The sequence below is a fragment of the Cryptomeria japonica genome, chromosome 3 (assembly GCF_030272615.1).
Source record: "Cryptomeria japonica chromosome 3, Sugi_1.0, whole genome shotgun sequence".
Classification (NCBI taxonomy): domain Eukaryota; kingdom Viridiplantae; phylum Streptophyta; class Pinopsida; order Cupressales; family Cupressaceae; genus Cryptomeria; species Cryptomeria japonica.
In genome coordinates, this window is record NC_081407.1 from 1,000,858,464 (window position 1) to 1,000,878,758 (window position 20,295).

Genomic DNA, 20,295 nt, shown 5'->3' on the forward strand with positions numbered 1-20,295 from the left:
GGATACACGAAGAAAATTGTGAACTCTATTACTAGATGGCAACTCAAGCTCATAGGCAACCTCTCCTACCCATTGACACATTTTGAATGGACCATAAATTTTGGGTTTGAGCTTCTCTACTCCACTCTTATTAAGAGTATAATGTATGTACAAGTGTAATCTCAAATAAATCATTTCCCCATCCTCAAAACGAGGCTTTGTTCGATGTTGGTTAGCATAAAACTCCAGATTTTGTGTATGTTGTAAGTTTTCTTTGAATGAATTCATGATGTCCTAAATCTCTTGTAGTAAATCCTTTGCCTTAGGCACTCTCATATCCCCAAATAATATATCTATGAATTTGGGAGCCTCATATCCATATAAAGCCATGAATGACAACATCTTGATAGACATGTATTAAGTAGTATTATAACAATACTCACCAAGGTGTAGCCATTCAATCCAAGCTCTCGAATGCCTGGAAACGTAGTTCGTGAGATATCTTTCCACTCATTTGTTCACTATTTCTATTTATCCATTTGTTTATGGGTGGTATCTAGTGCTAGGAGTGAGCTCAATCCCACTCAATCTGGAGATATCCCACCAAAAGATACTTAGGCACTTGTTATCCCTATCACTAACAAATTCTTAGGCATTCCATGCAACCTAAAAATCTTTCCTACTTGTGTCATTATGGAAGTCATTGAAATGGAAAATAAGTGTGCAAATTTGGTTAACCTATCAACCACCACATAAATGCAATCTTTACCCTATACCTTAGGTAGCCTTGTGATGAAATCCTAGAGATAGATTCCCATTTCTAATTAGGAATGGATAGGGTTTGAAGTAGACTAGCTGGATAAGTATGACCATTCTTGTTCTGCTAGCAAGTGGGAAACTCTCTAAATACTTAAGGACTTCCTTTTAAGCCCCTTCCAAGTAAACATCTCTCGGATTTTCCTTTAGGTGTTAAATAACCATGGGTGACCAGCCATAGGTGCATCGTGGAAAGTCCTCATTATTGCCATCTTAAATTGTGAAGAAGGCACCAAATAGATCATATCCTTGTATATGATCAACTCATTAATCATTGTGTACCTATCATCATGAAATGTGCCTTCTATAACTCCTACAACCCATGAATCTTTAGCATACTTTACTGCAATTAATTTTCTCCAATCAATAAAAATCTCTATCAAAGAACATTTGTAAGGTCTCTTCAGAAAGTGCATCAACAACTTTATTCTTCTTTTCCTTAATATAAAGAATGTCAAAATCATATGCTTGCAATCTGATGACCCACTTATGCTTCCTATTATTTAGATACTTTCAATTCATGAAGTACAATGCAAGAGGTACTCCTTCCTACAAACTCACAAAACTCACAAATAAATAATAAAGGGTGCAACAAAACGAACCAATTTATTTATTCATTAAATGTGATAAAATCTATAACATCTTCTCTTTGTGTTCACTCTCACACACCTAGATATCTTCTCATTCCAATTCATCCTCGTTAACTCTATCTTCTCTCTATTATACACCTTTTTGTTTACTCTTCCTCTTCTCTTTTCTTCCAACCTCAAAACTTAGACTTGCCTCCCTCCCCCTTAGTCTTCTTTTCATTCTTTCAAGCTATGCCCCTATCCTCTCCACACCAATTCTAGTGCAACATAAGGTATCTATATGTGTTTTGTCTTGCTAATTAAATGTGTAAGTTTGTTGATTTGATTCTTCTTTCCTATCTATTGGTAGCCCTACTATACATTTTACTTCTCCTTAGCTCACCCTTTCCCTTTGAGTTTTGATCTACAAAAATTTAATTTTCCTCTTCTCTCCACCTACGCATAATAGTCCCCCTTTTTTCTCTTCTATGCACTCACCATCCATTCTCTCATTTCCTTGTGCACCCAATATCTTTATTTTTGCATTTTCCCACATTTCACATTGTTCTTTTCTCTTGACTATGTTCTTGTTTTGTCCTATTGTTGCTTTTCTCTCTTTCCACCATTTTTTTCGTCCTTCTCCTATTGTGCATCTACACCTCTTCCAACCCTTCACTTCTACACAATACATAAATTGATCTCTCATTCTTTTCTACAGTCAATGCTTCAAATTCCATTTGGTGTTATAGTTTCTCCTCCCTAATTGGCATTTTTCTTCTCTTACACTCTCTATACAACCCAATACCATGGCTCAACTTTTCCAATTAACTTTCTAATATTCCTCATATGGTATCCAAGTCTTCTTACCTACATGGCCTTTATCATTTCCAAAACTCTTCAAGCTGCTATGTACTTTGCTTTAAACTTTCATCTCACATATGTCCATCATTCTCTATGTTGCATTCACTTTCATTGAAACCTCATTATGCCATGAGTTTCATTTTATTGCAAATAGTGTTTATATATCTTTTACCATGACCATAATATCATAACAACCTTTAGAAATGAAGCTCTAGAGTAAGTAACAAAGAGACATTTTGTCAATGAAATGACAATAATGTTCGATCGTATTACCAACTGAACACTAAAAAAGAAATTCAAAAAATCAAATCAAAATCAAACCGTTTTGGTTGATGCCAATTGTTGTTTACTTGGGATTCTCCTATGTCAAAACATCAGGTAGGAAAATTTTGTGAGTAGAACTCAAAAAATGGAGTTAGGTAATTGAACTACCCTTTCAAGTTGTAAACAACCTGCAAGAAACTCCATCGTTGTGTAAGGTGAATGCATGCAAATGTATTAAATGGAATATGCATAGAAACTTAGCCTATTCAAAAAAGCACATGCAAACCTCAAAACTATAAGTATGTTGATGATTGGTTTGATGTGGTTGCTCATTGATCCAATGACATGATGGTGTGATAAGGGTGATTGAGTAATGAAATGGACAACATAATGATAATGTATGAAGAGATCCTGAAAAATGGGAGAAAATGCCTCAATTTGTAGATTTTTCATGAGTAAAATCAATGGACAAGATTCAATGTCAAATGGATAATTAGGATTGAATGGAGTGTAGTACTAGATTTGGAAGCTTAGCGTTCTGACAAGTTGTCACAAGGAGAAGTGAGGTGTAAGGACTATGTGTGCTTGAACACATGTCTAAGCATACATGGGGAAGCCCGTGAAAGCGACATGTCTATGACATGTGTAAGAGAAAGGTTGACTTGTGAAAGTGACATGTGTAAGAGTTAGAGAGCTTGTGAAAATGACATGTAAGAGGAAGGGTGGCTATAAGGGAACTTTGTAGGGACACTTGTCAAATGATGACAAGTTTAGATATTGATCCATGTAAATGGATTCAAGGGCTAGGATTGAATGGACAAAGATTGAGGTGAGGTGGAATTTAATATTAGGAAAAATGGTAATGAGGGTTAATAAGATTATATTAAGTAATTAAGTAGGTGTTAATTAATTGATCTAGTAGGAGGATTTGTGGGATAAGGTTAAGCATAATTAAATAAATGTAAATTTACTTAATTAAAAGTGAAGGTTATTATTAATTAAATAAATATAAATTTATTTAATTAAGGGTGGGGGTAAAGATAAAAATATAATTAAATAAAAAATAAATATTTAGTTAATTGACTAGAATGGGATAAAGGTCAAGTGTGGACAAATTTAGGTGTCTAGACTTTTTCCCTCTTTGATATAGCATCATGAAATTATGTTATATCAAAGAAGAATAAAACATAGTGCATAGAGGCTTGTTCATGGGCAGTCTAAGGTTAAACTTAGTGTAGAGAGAGACAAGGTTGATGTTTGGACAAAACCGGAGCACGGGTGCATAAAAATTAATTTTGATGGAGCTTCGAGGGGTAATCTGGGCATCTCAAGTGCAGGGTGTGTTGTGTGTAATGAGGAAGGCAAAATCCTATTCAAGGGTGCACTTGCAAAATGGAAGGAATGATGAATTCAAGGGTGCGCTTGCAAAATGGAAGGAATGATGAAGCAGAAGTGCAAGCAACACTGCTTGCGGTAGATCTGGCCAAGAATTTGAAGGCCCCGAAGGTTCGTGTAGAAGGGGATTCACAAGTCGTTGTTGATGCAATTGCTAAGGGGTCCTCCCCATGTTGGTGAATCAATAAGTTCATGTCTATCATATGCTCAAAATTACGTATATTTTCAAATTTTGCATATTAAAAGAGTAGGAAATGGGGTGGTGGATTACTTGTCCAACATGGCATGTGAGCTAAACCATTATGTAACCAAGTGGTGGGGGAATGTAGATGAAAAGGTACATTGCGTTGCTTAGGTGATCGTCAATGATTCGATTGAAATTTTATAGAGAAGATGTTGAAGTATTGGAATTTGTAACAATTGAATTGTACGAACACTACTTGCCAAGGAAGTGGCATTTATGGGGAGATTTGTGAAAACTGTCTATTGGCATGTTTCCTTCCTAGCGCAAGTACAAGCTTTTAATGCAGGCTCCTTTTTAACTCCTTGGGAAGCATGTGAACATTCCTATCGTGCTTGAAAGGTGACGCTCTGAGCATAGGGCATTTATGGCTTTAAATGACCATTATTCTATTTGTTGTGATTTGGTTTTCATCTTCTCTGTTTCATTTGAGAGTGTGCATTTTATTTTGTGGCAAGTTTTGTAGCTAGACCAGGTAGCCATGGAAGCTAATTTCACATTGAAGACTAAAAAGCAACTTTTCCCATTCCTTGGGTTGTTCTCAGAGAGGAGATTGAATGGTATGTTTTTGTACAGAGCTGAGAGACTGGTAAAATGCATCAAGAGGTTATGTGTGAGAATATTGGGGTGGTGGAGCATCAGTACAAGAGAAACATGGACACATATTCCCTTATTGTGGCATGGGGTTTAGAATTGGAGCACTCATTGAAGTCGGTTAAAAAGGTGGTGGAAGCCATTATCCCAAAGGACTACAACTTATGGCTAGAAACCGTGTATGAATGGGTTGTTCCTGGCATGGGATTTGATCTTTGCAAAGGAATTTTGAATTTCCATCGAATCTTAGGACAAAAATACACCTTTTTTAAGGTGGCCAGATTATCGACCAAGAGATAACTTTGGGGAAGAGGCTCGAATTGGGTGGGAGGTGTTAAAAATCTGTGTTGATTTAATGGAGGTGGAGGATCTCCAGTGAGCCATTGAAGAGGCCCGAGCCATGGAAGAGGGAGCAAATGATGATGCAGAATGTCGAACAAGGAAGAGGGAGCACACGGACCCTTGCTCTTCATCTGGGTAGTTCCTTTCCTGGATTTTTTCACTATGTTTCTAGTTTGAGGGGTTAATCCCTAATCTTGGTCTTTGAATTTCTATGCTTTAAGTAGTTTGTATTACTTAGACTTCATAATTTGGCTACTAAAATGAGTCAGTTTTGAGTGCTCGAACTATAATTTGCATGGCGGTTTGCATAGATGGGTTAGTGGTTTTGTAAAATAGGATGGTTTGTAGTTTTTTGGATGGTGTTTTGGTACTTTATGGACAGTCAAGAATGTAAATTTTCTTTAATTTAATAAAAATAATACTATTACCGATGAAAAAAACATAGTGGATAGAAAAGGATAAGGACTATTAGCATTATGTGCCAATCATTGGTAAGATGAGGAAGGATGACAAGGAGCTAGTAGTATGCCCCCTCAAGAGGACATGTGGGTTCCAAGAACACAGACCTATGCTCTCAAAATGGATAGGAGGACTATAGGATAAAAGGGAAAAGTGTAGGGATGATGAAGGTGCAAATGAGAGGTGAAATGGAGGAGAATCATGTTGCAATGATACGAGCAAACTAGATTCGATATTGTACTTGAGATTACGCACCAAGGTATAAGGAACTGAGGTGACGATCAAAAAGGTCAAGTGCAAATATCGGTCTTATGACACCACGATATGGAAGACCATGATGCCTTTATGGCAATAGGATGCAAAGACCATGATAAATGCAAACAATGATAACAAACACAAGAAACAAGTAAGAGTGCACAACAAACCAAAAGCAAACCAAAATTTTCCCCTAGTCAAGCTAAAACCCAATTGATTAATTGAAGAGGATAGCAATGTTGATGATAAGAACAATGTATACCCCAAGGATTGGGAATGATACATCCCATGATGATTATTGGATTGAATATGATCAATAGATTCTCAGCTGATTTGGATCAAGATGATGGATTGATTAAAGATGGGATTGATTACAAGATTGGATTGCATGGATTAGGATTGATTGTATTTAAGTGGTTGGACTGATTTGGGATTTTTTTATTACAGGGGTAAAAGGAGGATAAATTGATTGGATAGGATGGGAGGAGGCTAATTGGCTATAATAGGATTAGATGGTAGATAGAATGGGAACCAATGACAAGGGAGAACCAAGGCTTGGTAAAAGGATGGGAGAATGGGGAGATTGCTTGGATAGGATATGGATGGATTAAGTGGATGAATAGTGATATGATATGGAGGAATAAAGCATGAAGGATAGGTAGATGAGGATCCAAGGACTATGTTACAAATGAGTAAAATGCCCCACTCTAAGAGTAGTGCAATTAAGGATGGAAGGACTATGATTAAAGGTGTATGGGATGGAAGGATAATGTGCAAGGGATGTGGATGTTTGAGGAATTAAGGCTTGTATTGTCCAAAGCATGCATGGATATTATTTTGCCTCTAGCTTAATCAAGATCATATGTAGGAATGGAGTATAGATTTAGATAGGATGAGGGATATGATATGGAGGATATGGATAGGCTAGTCAAAATCAAATATAGGAAATGAGAATGGAATTATATAGGATGATGGATGAAGGATAAGGGATATAGAGAATGTGGATGGTAGGATGGCATGGATGAAGCTTTCCCCCAAGTATAGAGTGTAGGAATGGAGTATAGATTTAGATAGGATGAGGGATATGGTATGGAGGATATGGATAGGATAGTCAAGATCAAATATAGGAAATGAGAATGGAATTATATAGGATGATGGATGAAGGATGAGGGATATAGAGAATGTGGATGGTAGGATGGCATGGATGAAGCTTTCCCCAAGTATAGAGTGCAAGAGGATGGTGGATTGCACATGATGAATTTGGCTTCTTACTGAACCATGAGACTAATCTTGCCTCTTATCGAACCATGAGACTAATCTTGCTTCTTACCGAACCATGAAACTAATCCTACTTCTTGCTTCTTACTGAACCATGAGGCTAAGTTTCCAAAGTACAAAGCTTAGGTGAGGCTTGATGGCAAGTTGATGGCAAGTTGGGTGCAACAAACAAGAAGGGTGACACTTATCATAAGGAACGAATTTTGAATAAGATCAATGCTTAAGAGCTCCTCAAATTTCCTTCCACATGACATGTGGCACAACTTTGACTTATCCTTAAACACTAATTTGAAAAGATTCTCAATGGAACCAAATATTCCACCCAAATAGACTTGGGAGTAAAATAAATAGTTCTAAATTGTCAAGAGGCTTGTTTATCTCATCTTCGACGCCTTGAGCAAAAGGAAGTTAATAATTACATTCGTAGGAACATTGAAAATATACGCTTTTGAGAAGTTGCTCCTTTTGGCATTGTAAACTCTACAAATATAGGGATTGCTAGAGGATTTGTATGAGAGGAATTCATTTCACGAATGATATGTTGTTTTTCTCTATGATGAAGCAAAATGTAAATCTCTATGTAAATGTCTAAATGGATAGAACTTGTGATTCTATTGTAACCATTGTCTGTTTTTGGAATGAAGATTTTTACCTAAAATTGTTTTCCCCGCGTAAATTTTGTGTTCTTGTTCTTTTGTATTATTCTTTCATATTTTAAGGATTTGTTAATTGAATCTAAATGTATACATGTTGAAACTGTTTAATCTAACAAGATTAAAAATTGCAATCACTTTCCAATAGTGGACATAGCTAACTTTGTACACATAGAACTCTCAAACCGTATGTCGGATTTCAATTTTTTTTGTCTCCGTATACAACTTAGGCAATAGTAATGATGCGCACTGTGGAAATCATCATATGCATAAAGGTCAAAAAATGGTCCTTTTGATATGCTTTAATAGTCTTTGGTTTGAGTAGTTCTTCCTGTTTTTCTTTTTCTACAAAGAATATATCCATGCATCTATTGTTTCCTCAGAGACTTCTTTTACTCTACTTTCCTTTGCTGATGATAAGGAAAGCATTGAGAACAGTGTAATTTTACACTTAGATATATACAAGAAATTTTTGATGGAAGTAGTTCATTAAATTCCAAATGATCTGTATAGGAGACTTGAAGCTAAAAGGTTAGCCATTGTTGAGCTGGACAAGAAAATTAAGATTGAAAAACTACTTGCAGTACATCTGGACAACCAGACAGTATTCTCCTAATGGACAAATGCCCCAATAGTTATACACAAATGCCCTAATAGTGGTGCACAAATGGGCCAATAATGGTGCACAAATGAATTAATAAAAGACAAAAAAGCTGAAAAATTATCGACTATTGGTACATGTGATATTCATTAATGAACTTTTCATTATCAATTTTTTAGGCTCCTTTACAATCTACTACGGGAAGTTGGGTTGACAGAAAGGTGTCCACTATTGGAACTATATCCACTACTCTATATATTATGGAAATGGATATGCATCTCAATCTGGAAAACAAATCGTATCTCGCAGTTGGATACTCCAGTGAGCCCAACCAAGTCCAGTGAACCGAACTCGATGCATCTGCTCCGTGCCAACTATCTATTCTCGGCCCAGGCATAGCCTATCCTTCAGAGCTAACATTAGGTCCCTCCGGTTGGCAGGATAGGGATAGCGGAAGGAAGTTAAAATTCTCTTACAATTCTCTATCTGTTTAGTGAGCACCACCTTCACGAACACTACCCATTGAGGTTTTAACAAGATTCGCCAAAACTTTATAGTTGCTTTTTTAGATGCCCAATTTCCCTCACGCTCCTATCTGAAAGCGGTTTCTCAATTGGCGTATATACTATTCATTTTATTACAAATATTACAAATCGTATGTTCTCTGAAGTGCGAGACTCCTGGTGTGGCGTATGAAACTCCTCAAGACGTCGTCCCTTTCCCTTTCTCTAACGTGGGACATCCACGCTTGGACATTGCCTGTGGTGTGGTTCTTATTTATTCTAGTGAATCATGGCGGGAGCTTCAATTTGTTCTAGTGAATCATGGCGGGAGCTTCAATTTGCTAAGTGTTGGCCTCTAATTATATCACTCATTGAAGGACGATTTCTCTGAAGAATCCTTATCCTAACTCGAGCATCCTTGCTTTGGTAGATACCATATCATTTTCGGTGTAGTGCTCTGTTTTGAGGTCGAATCCTTATCCTAACTCGAGCATCCTTGCTTTGGTAGATATCATATCATTATCGATGTAGTGCTCTTTTTTGAGGCGATCTCCCTACGCTTTTAGCAAGCATTTTTGTCGTTCTGTGTTAGTCTCCCGTTATGGTGCAAACCGATAATTTCTTGGTACGGGAAATGTAAGATTGCCGATGGTCTCTAAGATAATGTTTAAAAAGGATCGATTCAGTGAACAAGAAATCTTTCTATTTGGCTTATAGGATTTCTGAAATTGGCGTTCAATACCGACTATTGGTGTTCCTGAAGATTATTGGCATAATTGAAGATTACTGCCGGCTGCCTGGAGAGTCAGAAGGTTCGTGTTTGAAGACAGTAACATGAGTTTGGGGAGGATTGTGTTGGGAAAAGCATCATAAGGAACCAAGCTTGTGAAAGGATAGACTTTCTATGACATCTGGAACTCAGCACTCGACAGTGTCTTCCTTGAAAGAGCTGTGGATTAGTTGTTGCCACGATTCTTATTTTATATGGGTTCTACTGACATATGAACTATTGGAGTTTGTGAGGTCGATTAATACTACATAGCTCCATCTTTGCTAATGATAGACTAAGGAGATATTCAGAAATTATATTTGTTGTAAGCAGACTGGTATTTGAATAATGTCACTCTATTTTATTCCAATCAGTAATATATTTTCCATACACATTTGGATGCCAAGACATTTAAAACTCTATTGTACAATGAATGTTTCTGCATTTCAAAATCAATCTATTTGAAAGAAATTATGTTCACTGAGTTTTGAAAGTAAAGTGCAATTAAAACTGGTGCAAAAATTAGGCAAGGCACTTTACAGAAACCCTATCGTACAAAAATACCAATTAGTAACAACAATTATAGATCTCCCAATAAGTAACAATAATGATTTGCTTACCATCTTTACACAAATTTAGGGCAAAATGAACGAACTCGGTACTTTTAGATTTATTTAATATTTGACCCTTCATGGTGGAACACTACAGCCAAAGTATTTAGAATTATTTTAAAAGAACTATGACCAAAGATAAGATTAGAAAATGACCAAAGGTGGTAATACAACCGTATTTTAAAAGAATTATGACCAAAGATAAAATTGGTAAATGCCCAAAGGTCGAAATACAAAGCGTATGATGGATGGAGACAATAGCATGGAGACGACCAAAAAAGAAAAAAAAAACCCGTAACATATGGCACCCAAATTCTTAATTAGAAATCGGAACCCAATTCTGAAAATAAGGATCCACAAGGTAAATATAACATATTCCTTCCATCTACAATAATTTTTTTATAATCCACTCACAAACTTGGGCAGAGTCCATTTTGACTTCATTATTTCCCTTCATTTATACTATCAAATCCTAGTTAAAAATCCAACAGCCCAAAAATGAGTCCACTAAACATTCTATCATAAGCTCATCATAATCCAATCACCAACTTGAAAAATCCATTTTGGTTTTCATTTTCATTTTTTCAAAGATGTCTTATAACATAACACGAGACATAACACGTCATATGTTGGTCAACAAGTGTAATTCATTTACAACTCTTATCAACCAAACATGAACACTATAGAAAACCCCTATAATTTATATAGTATGCCTGAGAGAAACCTTTGTAGGAGTTCTCCAATTTTCAAGTGATGCTTCTATGAATGATATAGAGAAGCAACCCTATAATTTATATAGTATGCCTGAGAAAAACCTTTGTAGGAGTTCCCCAATTTTCTAAGTGATGCTTCTATGAATGATATGGAGAAGCAATTTAAATATCTCTAGACTCCAAATGTTTGGGGACATCCCTGTATGGGTTTCTAAGATTAGGTGTACCTATAATTAGTTTGAGCACGAGCCTTCATTATAGAAAATAATTTTATAAAGAGAAATTTTCTTTGGAATCTAATGGTTTCTTAATCTACCTTGGATGGATAGTATTCGAGATAGTTGATTGTTCTGTAAGTTGAAATGAATCTTTCATTTCTGCACTAACTATGAGATTTGCTATATAATAACAGCATTTCTGCGCTATGAGATTTACTATATATTAACAGTCGATTCAAGTTGTTTTCCTTCACATCTATACCAAGGAACAAACAAAAAAACCTTGAAAAGTTGAATAAATACACAAAAAGAAAAAGGGCAAAACTGGTGCATCCAGAGGAATTTGCAACAGAACTTCACTTACACACTTGTCCATATGTTGATCCTAGTTGAGAAAAAATGGCCACTGCACAAAATTCAATTTAACCAACGATGATAAACTAGAACTTCTGAAAAATGACTCCGACCACAAACCAGAAAAAATATTCATGACTAGAACAACCAATACTATTCTTGTCTTTGGTAAGGACGAACCTCAAGATAGGTACTGGTTGATCAGTGTATCATAGAGATACGAAGACATTAGGAGTGGAAACTAAATAACATAATTCCAAAAGGCGACAAAACATACAGATTCGAGATTGTAGATTGTTCTTTAAGTTGAAAGAGTAAAAACAAGCCACTGTGTTAAAAAATTATTCACTTGAAAGTTGGAACAGTACACATTAATAGCAACGAATTATTAGTTACAAAGATAAGTACAACAAATACTCAGAGTAAAGAAATTTGGTAGTGCATGGCATTACATTAACTCAATTGCCCACGTACTCACAGGAAATGCAGAATGAAAGAGAATCGAAATTGCCCACGTATTCACAGAGAACATGAAAAAGAATCGAACAGCCCACACAACTCAAAATTCATTTACTTCAGAGAGTGCAAAGTTACAAACTCAATCAGTCCTAGCTAAAACAAACCAATTATTGAATACAAAAATATCAACAAATGCTGAAGAAATTTTATGGTGAAGGACATTACATTGCCCAGATCAAGTTGTAAAGAAGAAACAAAAGGATAGACATTTCAATTGTCGTGTGTTCACCTCCATATGACTCATTTGCCCACATAATCACAGAAAATGCAGAATAAACCCACTTGAGAAAGAATGAACATGACATAAAATAGTACACTATCATTGATGACCATACTTCAAGACTCCAAGATTCTTTGAAGGAAGCCACTTATGTCAAAAATTTCAAGAAAAAAACAAAAGCTCAAGAAAACACATCTCATTAAACCTAATGATATACAGAGAGATCAGAGCCATTCCTTGAACAGGTTTCTATTAGTGCTCATCTTCACCTCCCAGATTTTTCTCCTCAGCGGCAGCAGCCATTAATTCATCAAATTTGTCAGCTTTTGCTAAAATTATTTCAACCTAACCAGTCAAACAAAACGAAATACTTAGCACATTTCAATTGTTATTGAAAAAAAATTTCCCCACAAATCTATAAAAATACCTTGGCTTTCTGGATGGGTCTTTCCCTTGTTTCATCTTTCATGTCAACAGTAGATGTCAAGATCCCTGAAAAGAAAACAAAGAAAAACACACATTGTGAAAGTAATACTTTTTAGTTTTTAGTCATGAGTATGATGTTCGAGAGGATCAATTCGTCTATCTTATGAACCAAACTCAAACTGCATACAGATAATTTTATTTACAGGACTAACAGAAGGTAATATGTCAGACGACATATGTATGCCAAAGTAATTCAAGCACCACACGCACATTATTGGCTTCTAGTGACATGCAGAAACATTTATGAACTTTGAATCTTGAAGCAGTTCGATCCAGTTGCGATGTGCTCATGACATGATTTAATTAATATACAGGTGTACCAATGGCAGGCTATGCCCTAACATGTCAAGGCAGATTTTGGGAAACCGGCATCTCAGTCATAGTTGAAAAACTCGGACTCGCCACGGACTCGGCAAACCAAAAATTTGGACTCGGACTCGGACTCGTGAAAGACTCGTGAAAGACTCGGCAAGGACTCGGCAAAAAAAAAAACCGTAGTTTTACAAAAAAACATAAAGAAATTAATGCATTTAGAGAACATAAGAGCCATAATTGAAACATTACACATGTCACATACTCATAGTTTCAAACTTTCAACTCTAAAATGTATAATACCAAGATTTCTTCAATGCTAATTATGCTTTTATATGGAGCCTAATCAGACTCGGAGGTTAAATTTTCCCTACTTCCATCGGCGCAATTTCCCCCCATATTTTTCGACGGGGGTTTCGGGGCAACGCCCCCAAGTTGGGGTCAAGGGGCATCGCCGAAAGATCCTAAAATTTGACTAAGTCTGGAAAATTGAAGAATCCTCCAAAAACTAGATTTTGCATTATAACTCCTGGAGGTTCGAAACCACTCTCAAACATCCTGACAGTATGTATGGAATATAACTTAAAGTCTGGAATGTCATCTTGATCTTCAAATGCCCTGAAATTTGGCTAAGTCTGGAATGTCTTCCTGATCCTGAAATCTGACTAAGTCTGGAAAATTGAAGAATCCTCCAAAAACTAGATTTTGCATTATAACTCCTGGAGGTCCGAAACCACTCTCAAACATCCTGACAGTATATATGGAATATAACTTAAAGTATAAGAAAGAAGAAAGATAAAAGGAAAAGGAAATGTCACTTATACTTAAATGTTATATTCCATATATGAATCCTGACGGAGAGACCTAATTTTTTCACATGTTAAACTCAATTTTAAAGCTTGCATGACATTTTCTCTGGGTCGCACGAGTCCATCTGAAAGACTCGCGAGTCCATGCAAAAGACTCGCGCGAGTCCTTGCAAAAAACTCGCGAGTCTTTCAGATGGACTCGCCTCGGCGAGTCTTGGCGAGTCGACTCGTGGCTCCCATGGACTCGCGAGTCCGTGGCGAGTCCGTGGCGAGTCCACGAGTTTTAAAACTATGATCTCAGTCAAACGTATAGTCATTCAAGAAGAACCCAAAAACATGATTCTAAGGAAATTTTATAATTAAAAATGAGATTCAAGGTACAGCTAATGGGTGAGGTCAGAAGATTAAATTAATTTGGATAGAAAATGGATGGGAATTAAAGCTCAAGAATTTCTACAATGATGATTTAGTGGCGTACATAAATAGCCTAGGCTTATGCTTTTATCCAAAAGAATTTTTATGTAAACAAATAAAACCATTACAAGCAATTACTATAATGTATTTCCTCACCAAAATCCATTGAAGGTTTTACAAATGTCATAATCGAAGAAGCGTACGGTTGTATGGCAAGAACTTTGAGTCCAAAGAATATAGTCCCTTGCAAGAGAAAAAAGGCAGCAAGAAATATACCCATGCAAAGAGGGTCAATGCTAACACAATCTTAAATATAGCAGAAAGCACTAGCATAGATATTACATCATCTTTTGTTTGTTAGCTTATTATTAGAAATATTGTTTGTTCAAGCTATAACAGCTAGTATTATATTTAGATTTTCTAAAATCAAATTGATTGTGCATAATAACGAGTATGATGTCTAAATAAGACTGTCTTCTATAATGAAAATAGAAGAAGCTATAATTTCAACATATAGCATTAGAGCATGCATTTTGAGGGTAGAACCAATTATTGATGACGCAAAGTTCAACCATTGGATGCCAGTAGATATAATATATGCATTAGCTAGTTAACTTGGTGCAAACTTTATGATTGCATTTGTTAGGATATTTTTTTGTGAATAAAAGCTCAAGAATTTCTACAATGATGGGTGGGTGACCTAGTTTGGGAGACACTTTCTCTTCCTTAATTAGACATAATTAAGTACCCTTCATCCTCATTAGGTCAGCCCAAGGAAATAAAAAAAAATAACAATTGGAAATATTAAGGTTAAGCAAGCAAGCCACAAGTGCTTAACATTTAACACATGCAATTCTAGCTAGATTAAAGACCACTTCAAGGAGGTGTCCACCTAGTTTGGGAGAGCCTTTCTCTTCCTCATTTATAAACATAACTAAGTAGAGATACACCCTTCATCCTGATTATGTCGGCCTAAGGAAATAACTAGCAACAAATAGAAATATTAAGGTTAAGCATGCCACAAATGCTTAACCTTATTAAACTAATGACGATAAAATATTAAGGGCATAGCATGCCCATCCCCTTCAAAAAAGAAGGGCCCTCAACTCAAGATGCTTCTATATGAATTCTTCATCTTACCATGTTGAATATTCAGCTGGCAAATTCTTCCACTTCGATTAAAAATTCAGAAACAACTCATTTTCACAACTACTTCACTCGTTTCTCAGTCACTACCTCATGTTTCGAAATAAACTTCCTTCATTTAGCTCACACAATTCTAACTTGGGAATACTTCAGCATTCAGACACAAAATAATTTTTTTACCTCTAAATGAATTCGATTCCAAATGCCCCTCTAATTTATAAAGATTTTGTTACAAGTGGTTTCAACGAACAATATGTTTAAGTTGGGGACTTAACAAACAATAAAACCCAAATATGCTAAGAGACCTAAAACAAATTAACAAACTCATTTAACGGGCAATAAATTCCCCATAAATAGTGGGAGAAATTACACATTTCAACGGTCCCCCATAACTGCATCCACAATGCCCAAATTATCTCTTAGATATTCAAAATGATATTTTGGTAATGCCTTTGTGAAAATGCGAAAATATCTGCCGGTTGATCTTCTGATCTGCAAAATTGCAGGTAGAATTATCCATTGTTTACTAATTCTCTGATGAAATGGCATATTTGTTGATATTCTCCTTTTGTGAAAAACATGGTTCTTTGACAATGCAATTGCTGATTTGTTATCAGCATATAATGGAGTTGGTCCTTCAAGGTTATGCAATAAATCTGTAATAACTCACCTCATCCAGACTGCTTGGCATGTTGCTAATCTTGCTGCTACACAATCTGCTTTGACTGATGAAATTGCCACTATAGGTTGTTTCTTTGATGCCCACGAGACGACACCTGATCCACAATGGAAGACATATCCAGAAGTACTCTTCCTGTCATCAGCGCTAACTACAAAATCACTGTCAATATACCCAATCAAATAAAATAAAAAACTGTTGTGGAATACAATATTCCATGTCCTGTTGTTCCTGCTACATATCACAAAAATACTTTTCCCAACTTGACAACTTGATATTAGATTGACATCATACATGAAATCTGGCCCCGTGGCTGTGAGATGCATCAGACTTCCTACAAGTCTTTTGTACAATGTTGGATCAACATTGGATCCCTTGTCTTCTTTACTGATTTTGGTTCTTGTTGTGACGGGATGGTGCTGGTTTGCAAATCAACATCCTAAATCGTTTCAACACATCCTTAGCATACTAAGTTTGACCAAACAACTTCAATGCCTAAGAAATATCCCATCAATCCTAAATCTGTTGTTTCATATTCTTTCTTCATGGCTGATTTAAACATACCTATGGTCAAATCTCCAATAAAAATCAAATATTTGACATATAATGTGGACTCACTGATAGTTCTGCAAAATCCATTATTAATCATGTGTGAATCAATTTGCCTATACCATGCTCTTGGTGCTTGCTTGAGACCATAAAGAGTCTTCTTCAATTTATATACCTTGTCTTAATGCCCACAAACTTCATATCTAGGTGGTTGTTGCACATAAATTTCTTCCTCTAAAAAACCATTCAAAAATGTTGATTTGACATCCATCTGATAAACCTACCGATTATTTTGTGCTGCTATGGCTAGAACCATTCTAACTGTATCAGACCTTACCACAGATGCAAATGATTCATTGTAATCAATTCCATATTATTGTACAAAACCTTTTTGCTACTTACCTGGCCTTGTGTTTCTCCACTTTACCTTATGCGTTGAACTTGGGTCTCATAGACCCATTTGACTCCTATGCATTATTTACCTTCAAGAAAATCTACTAGTTCCCATATTTTATCTCTTTTAATAAAACCAATCTCTTCATGCATAGCCTTAGACCCGATTTTCTTACTTCATTGAATCTTCAAAATATACAGGATCATGAGTAAATAAACAAAAAAATTGCACATAAATCCAAGTTACCTTATCTGTTTTCTCCGTGCTCATTAATCTACTTCGAGCTTCTTGTTTTCCTTAATCTTCCTCTACATTGATTTCTTAGCTGGGCTAGAGTAGGATCGGAATCTTCACTTAGTTGTGAGTCAGATGATTCACCTTGTAACAAATTTCTTGGTGTTCTCTACTCTTCCAAGTCATCTCCTTGGACATTCCTTGTTGGGGGATCGGAGCTTCTTGTTTTCCTTAATCTTCCTCTACATTGATTTCTTAGCTGGGCTAGAGTAGGATCAGAATCATCACTTAGTTGTTAGTCAGATGATTCACCTTGTACCAAATTTCTTGGTGTTCTCTACTCTTCCACGTCATCTACTTGGACATTTCTTGTTGGGGAACCGGGTGTACTTGTGTTTGTGTTTGTGTACTTGGTTGATTACTTGCACATGATGATCTTCATATATTCTTCTTCATCTTGTGGTATTATGATTGTGACAGTGATTGACTTCTTCCATCTCATGCTTTTAAAATGAAAATCTCTATTGATGATAGGATTATACAATTTATAGGCTTTTGATTCCTCACTATAACCAATAAAAATACATTTCTCACCTTTGTCACCTAGTTTTCTTCTCAATTCATCGTACAAGTACATATGCTACACATCCAAAAATTCTTAAATGAGAAACACTATGTTTCCTGCCACTCCACACTTCTTGTGGAACTCTATCTTTGACACTATTTGTAGGACATCTATTCACATTACAATACATGCTACTGCACATAGATCAGTATGAACTTGTTGGCAGCTTATTAAAATCTTTATCTATGTTGCTTCGCCAAAATACAGCTTTCACATGAACTAGTTGGCAGCTCAAGCAGCGGTCATCCTTTTACTATCTGCTGCTTCTACAATAAACTCAAACCTATTAAATGAAAGTGACCAGACCTTAGATGCCAAAGCCATGTTTGGTCTAAGTTTGCTGTCTTGTATGCAACTGAAACACTTCTGACTTTCACTCCTAATTCTTGAGTGGCAACATTTGGCAATAAATTGTTCGCTAGGTGTATCTAATGTGGTACAAATATTATCTTCAGAAGATACTCTATAACCCTTTTGTACAATCTGTCCAACACTCATCAAATTATGTTTTACGCTAGGCACAAAGTAAACATCTGGAATAAATCTTTTTTCACCATGTTTTCTCAAAACATTAATGACACCCTTGCCTACTACACACACTTTATAATCATTTCCCAATTTAACTTCTGACTTCATATAACTATCTAAAGCAGCAAACAAATCTATATTTCTTGTCATGTGATTACTACATCCACTATCTAAAAACCAAATTTCACTTGAACTCTCTTGAGAAACATGGCAAGTGATGAATAAAAATTTATTAAAATATTTATGTTTCTTTAATGGTCATCTTAGTTGCTTTAGGAAGTTTCATTTTCTGTCTTCAGTTCACGATTGTTTCATTTAGAAACATCGTCTTTGTAAATCTATTTAAGGAGTCTCTGTCTCCTTTGTTTAATATACATTGATCTACCATAACATGGTATCAAAACGGGTCAATGAGGTTTTTATTTGTAGCCTCTTCGTACGTGGAAAAATATTCCAGAATTTTTTTTTAAGTGTTTTTTTTCAATGAAAAAAATCTGGTTGTTGATTCCAAATCCAAAGGTTTTGTTTGGTTTGTGGCTCAGAGGCAAGGGTTTCTGCAGGCATTTGAGGCATCAGTTTGTCTCTGTGCTGCTCGCATTTTGGCAAAACCTACGTCCTCCATTCTGCATTTTTGGCCCACGCGTCTATGCATTGGACGTTTTTTTTTTTTGCGTTGTCTCTACATTTTCAACGGATTTGTAGATTTTTGTGCACCGTTTTTTGGGAGTTTGGTAGCGCCTCTGGTCAAGGGTTTCTGCACCTGCAACGACATCGATGGCGACAACTTTATTTCTCTACAACTACAACTCAAGTTACTCACGATTTTTGCTCACATTATGGTTGTTTTGTTACTCGCGCGATCTGGTTCATGGTTTCTGCTCCTGATCCCGCTGCATCTAAGGCTCGCGTTTTTCCTTCCACGCGTTTTTAAGTTTTGGCCACTAATGGAGGTTTGGTTTCCACAATTCGGGAGAGCTCTCTAGTTTTTTGGTTTTCTAATTTTTGTCTTAAAAAAATTATTGTTCGGTTTTTTAATTTTTCTCCATAAAAAATTAGTGATGGGTTTTTATAATTTTTTTTTTGCTCGGTAATGATGGGTTTTTATAATTGTTTTCTCCTTAAAAAAACAATTTTTGGGTTTTATAAATTTTGTCCTTAAAAAATTTTCTGTTTTTTAATAATTTTTTCCAGAAAGAAAAAAAATCATTGGAGGGGTTTTATAATTCTTTTTTATAAAAAAATATTTTTGGGTTTTGTACTTTTTTTTCCACAAAAATCGTTTTGTGTGAGGGTTTTACCATTTTTCCTTAAAAGAAATGAGGTTTTCTATCCTAATCCATGTCTCGGATTTTGTGCCAACTACTCTTCGATATTTCAATGTCTAGGTTTTCACAATTTCACAATTTTTTCCTAAAAAAATTGTCTGTGGGTTTTAACTGATTTTTTTCCGTGTTTGATTTTGATCGATTTTTCTCCTCAAAAATTGTGTTTGGTTTTGATCGATTTTTTCGGATCGCACCTAAAGTTGCTAGGGCAACAATCCGCAAAGCTGTTCTCAATATCTTTGGCAGAAGCAAAGAGGATCTCAACAAGAAGCTCATTTTGCAAAGCGTTCTAAAGAGAAGGGGACAAGTTTCTATATGCATTCGTATTTGTGACCAAAAGACCTACGGATTGTCTTTTGTAGGGTAGTTAGAACGATGACCATTAAGGGAGGGTATTAAAATATTGTAATGTTTCTTTAATGGTCATCTTAGTTGCTTTAGGAAGTTTCCTTTTCTGTCTTCAGTTTCATTTACAAACATCGTCTTTGTCGTCTCCTTTGTTTAATACATCAATTTACCATAACAAAATTAAGATTTATTTTCAGACATTTGTATAATTAGCATTCTATTTGTTGAAGGC

General features: G+C 35.8%; 1 protein-coding gene across 1 annotated transcript in view; it reads right to left on the reverse strand.

Moving 5' to 3' along the window:
- Positions 1-12,011: 12,011 nt before the first annotated feature.
- LOC131077749 (uncharacterized protein At2g34160) overlaps positions 12,012-20,295 on the reverse strand; it is a 70,879-nt gene continuing 62,595 nt past the window's right edge. Inside the window, exons 4-5 of the mRNA XM_058015297.2 lie at positions 12,642-12,706; positions 12,012-12,559 (exon numbers count right to left, since the gene is read on the reverse strand). Coding sequence (XP_057871280.1) covers positions 12,467-12,559; positions 12,642-12,706 — 158 coding nt within the window. The 3' untranslated portion in view covers positions 12,012-12,466. The remainder of the gene's footprint in view (positions 12,560-12,641; positions 12,707-20,295) is intronic.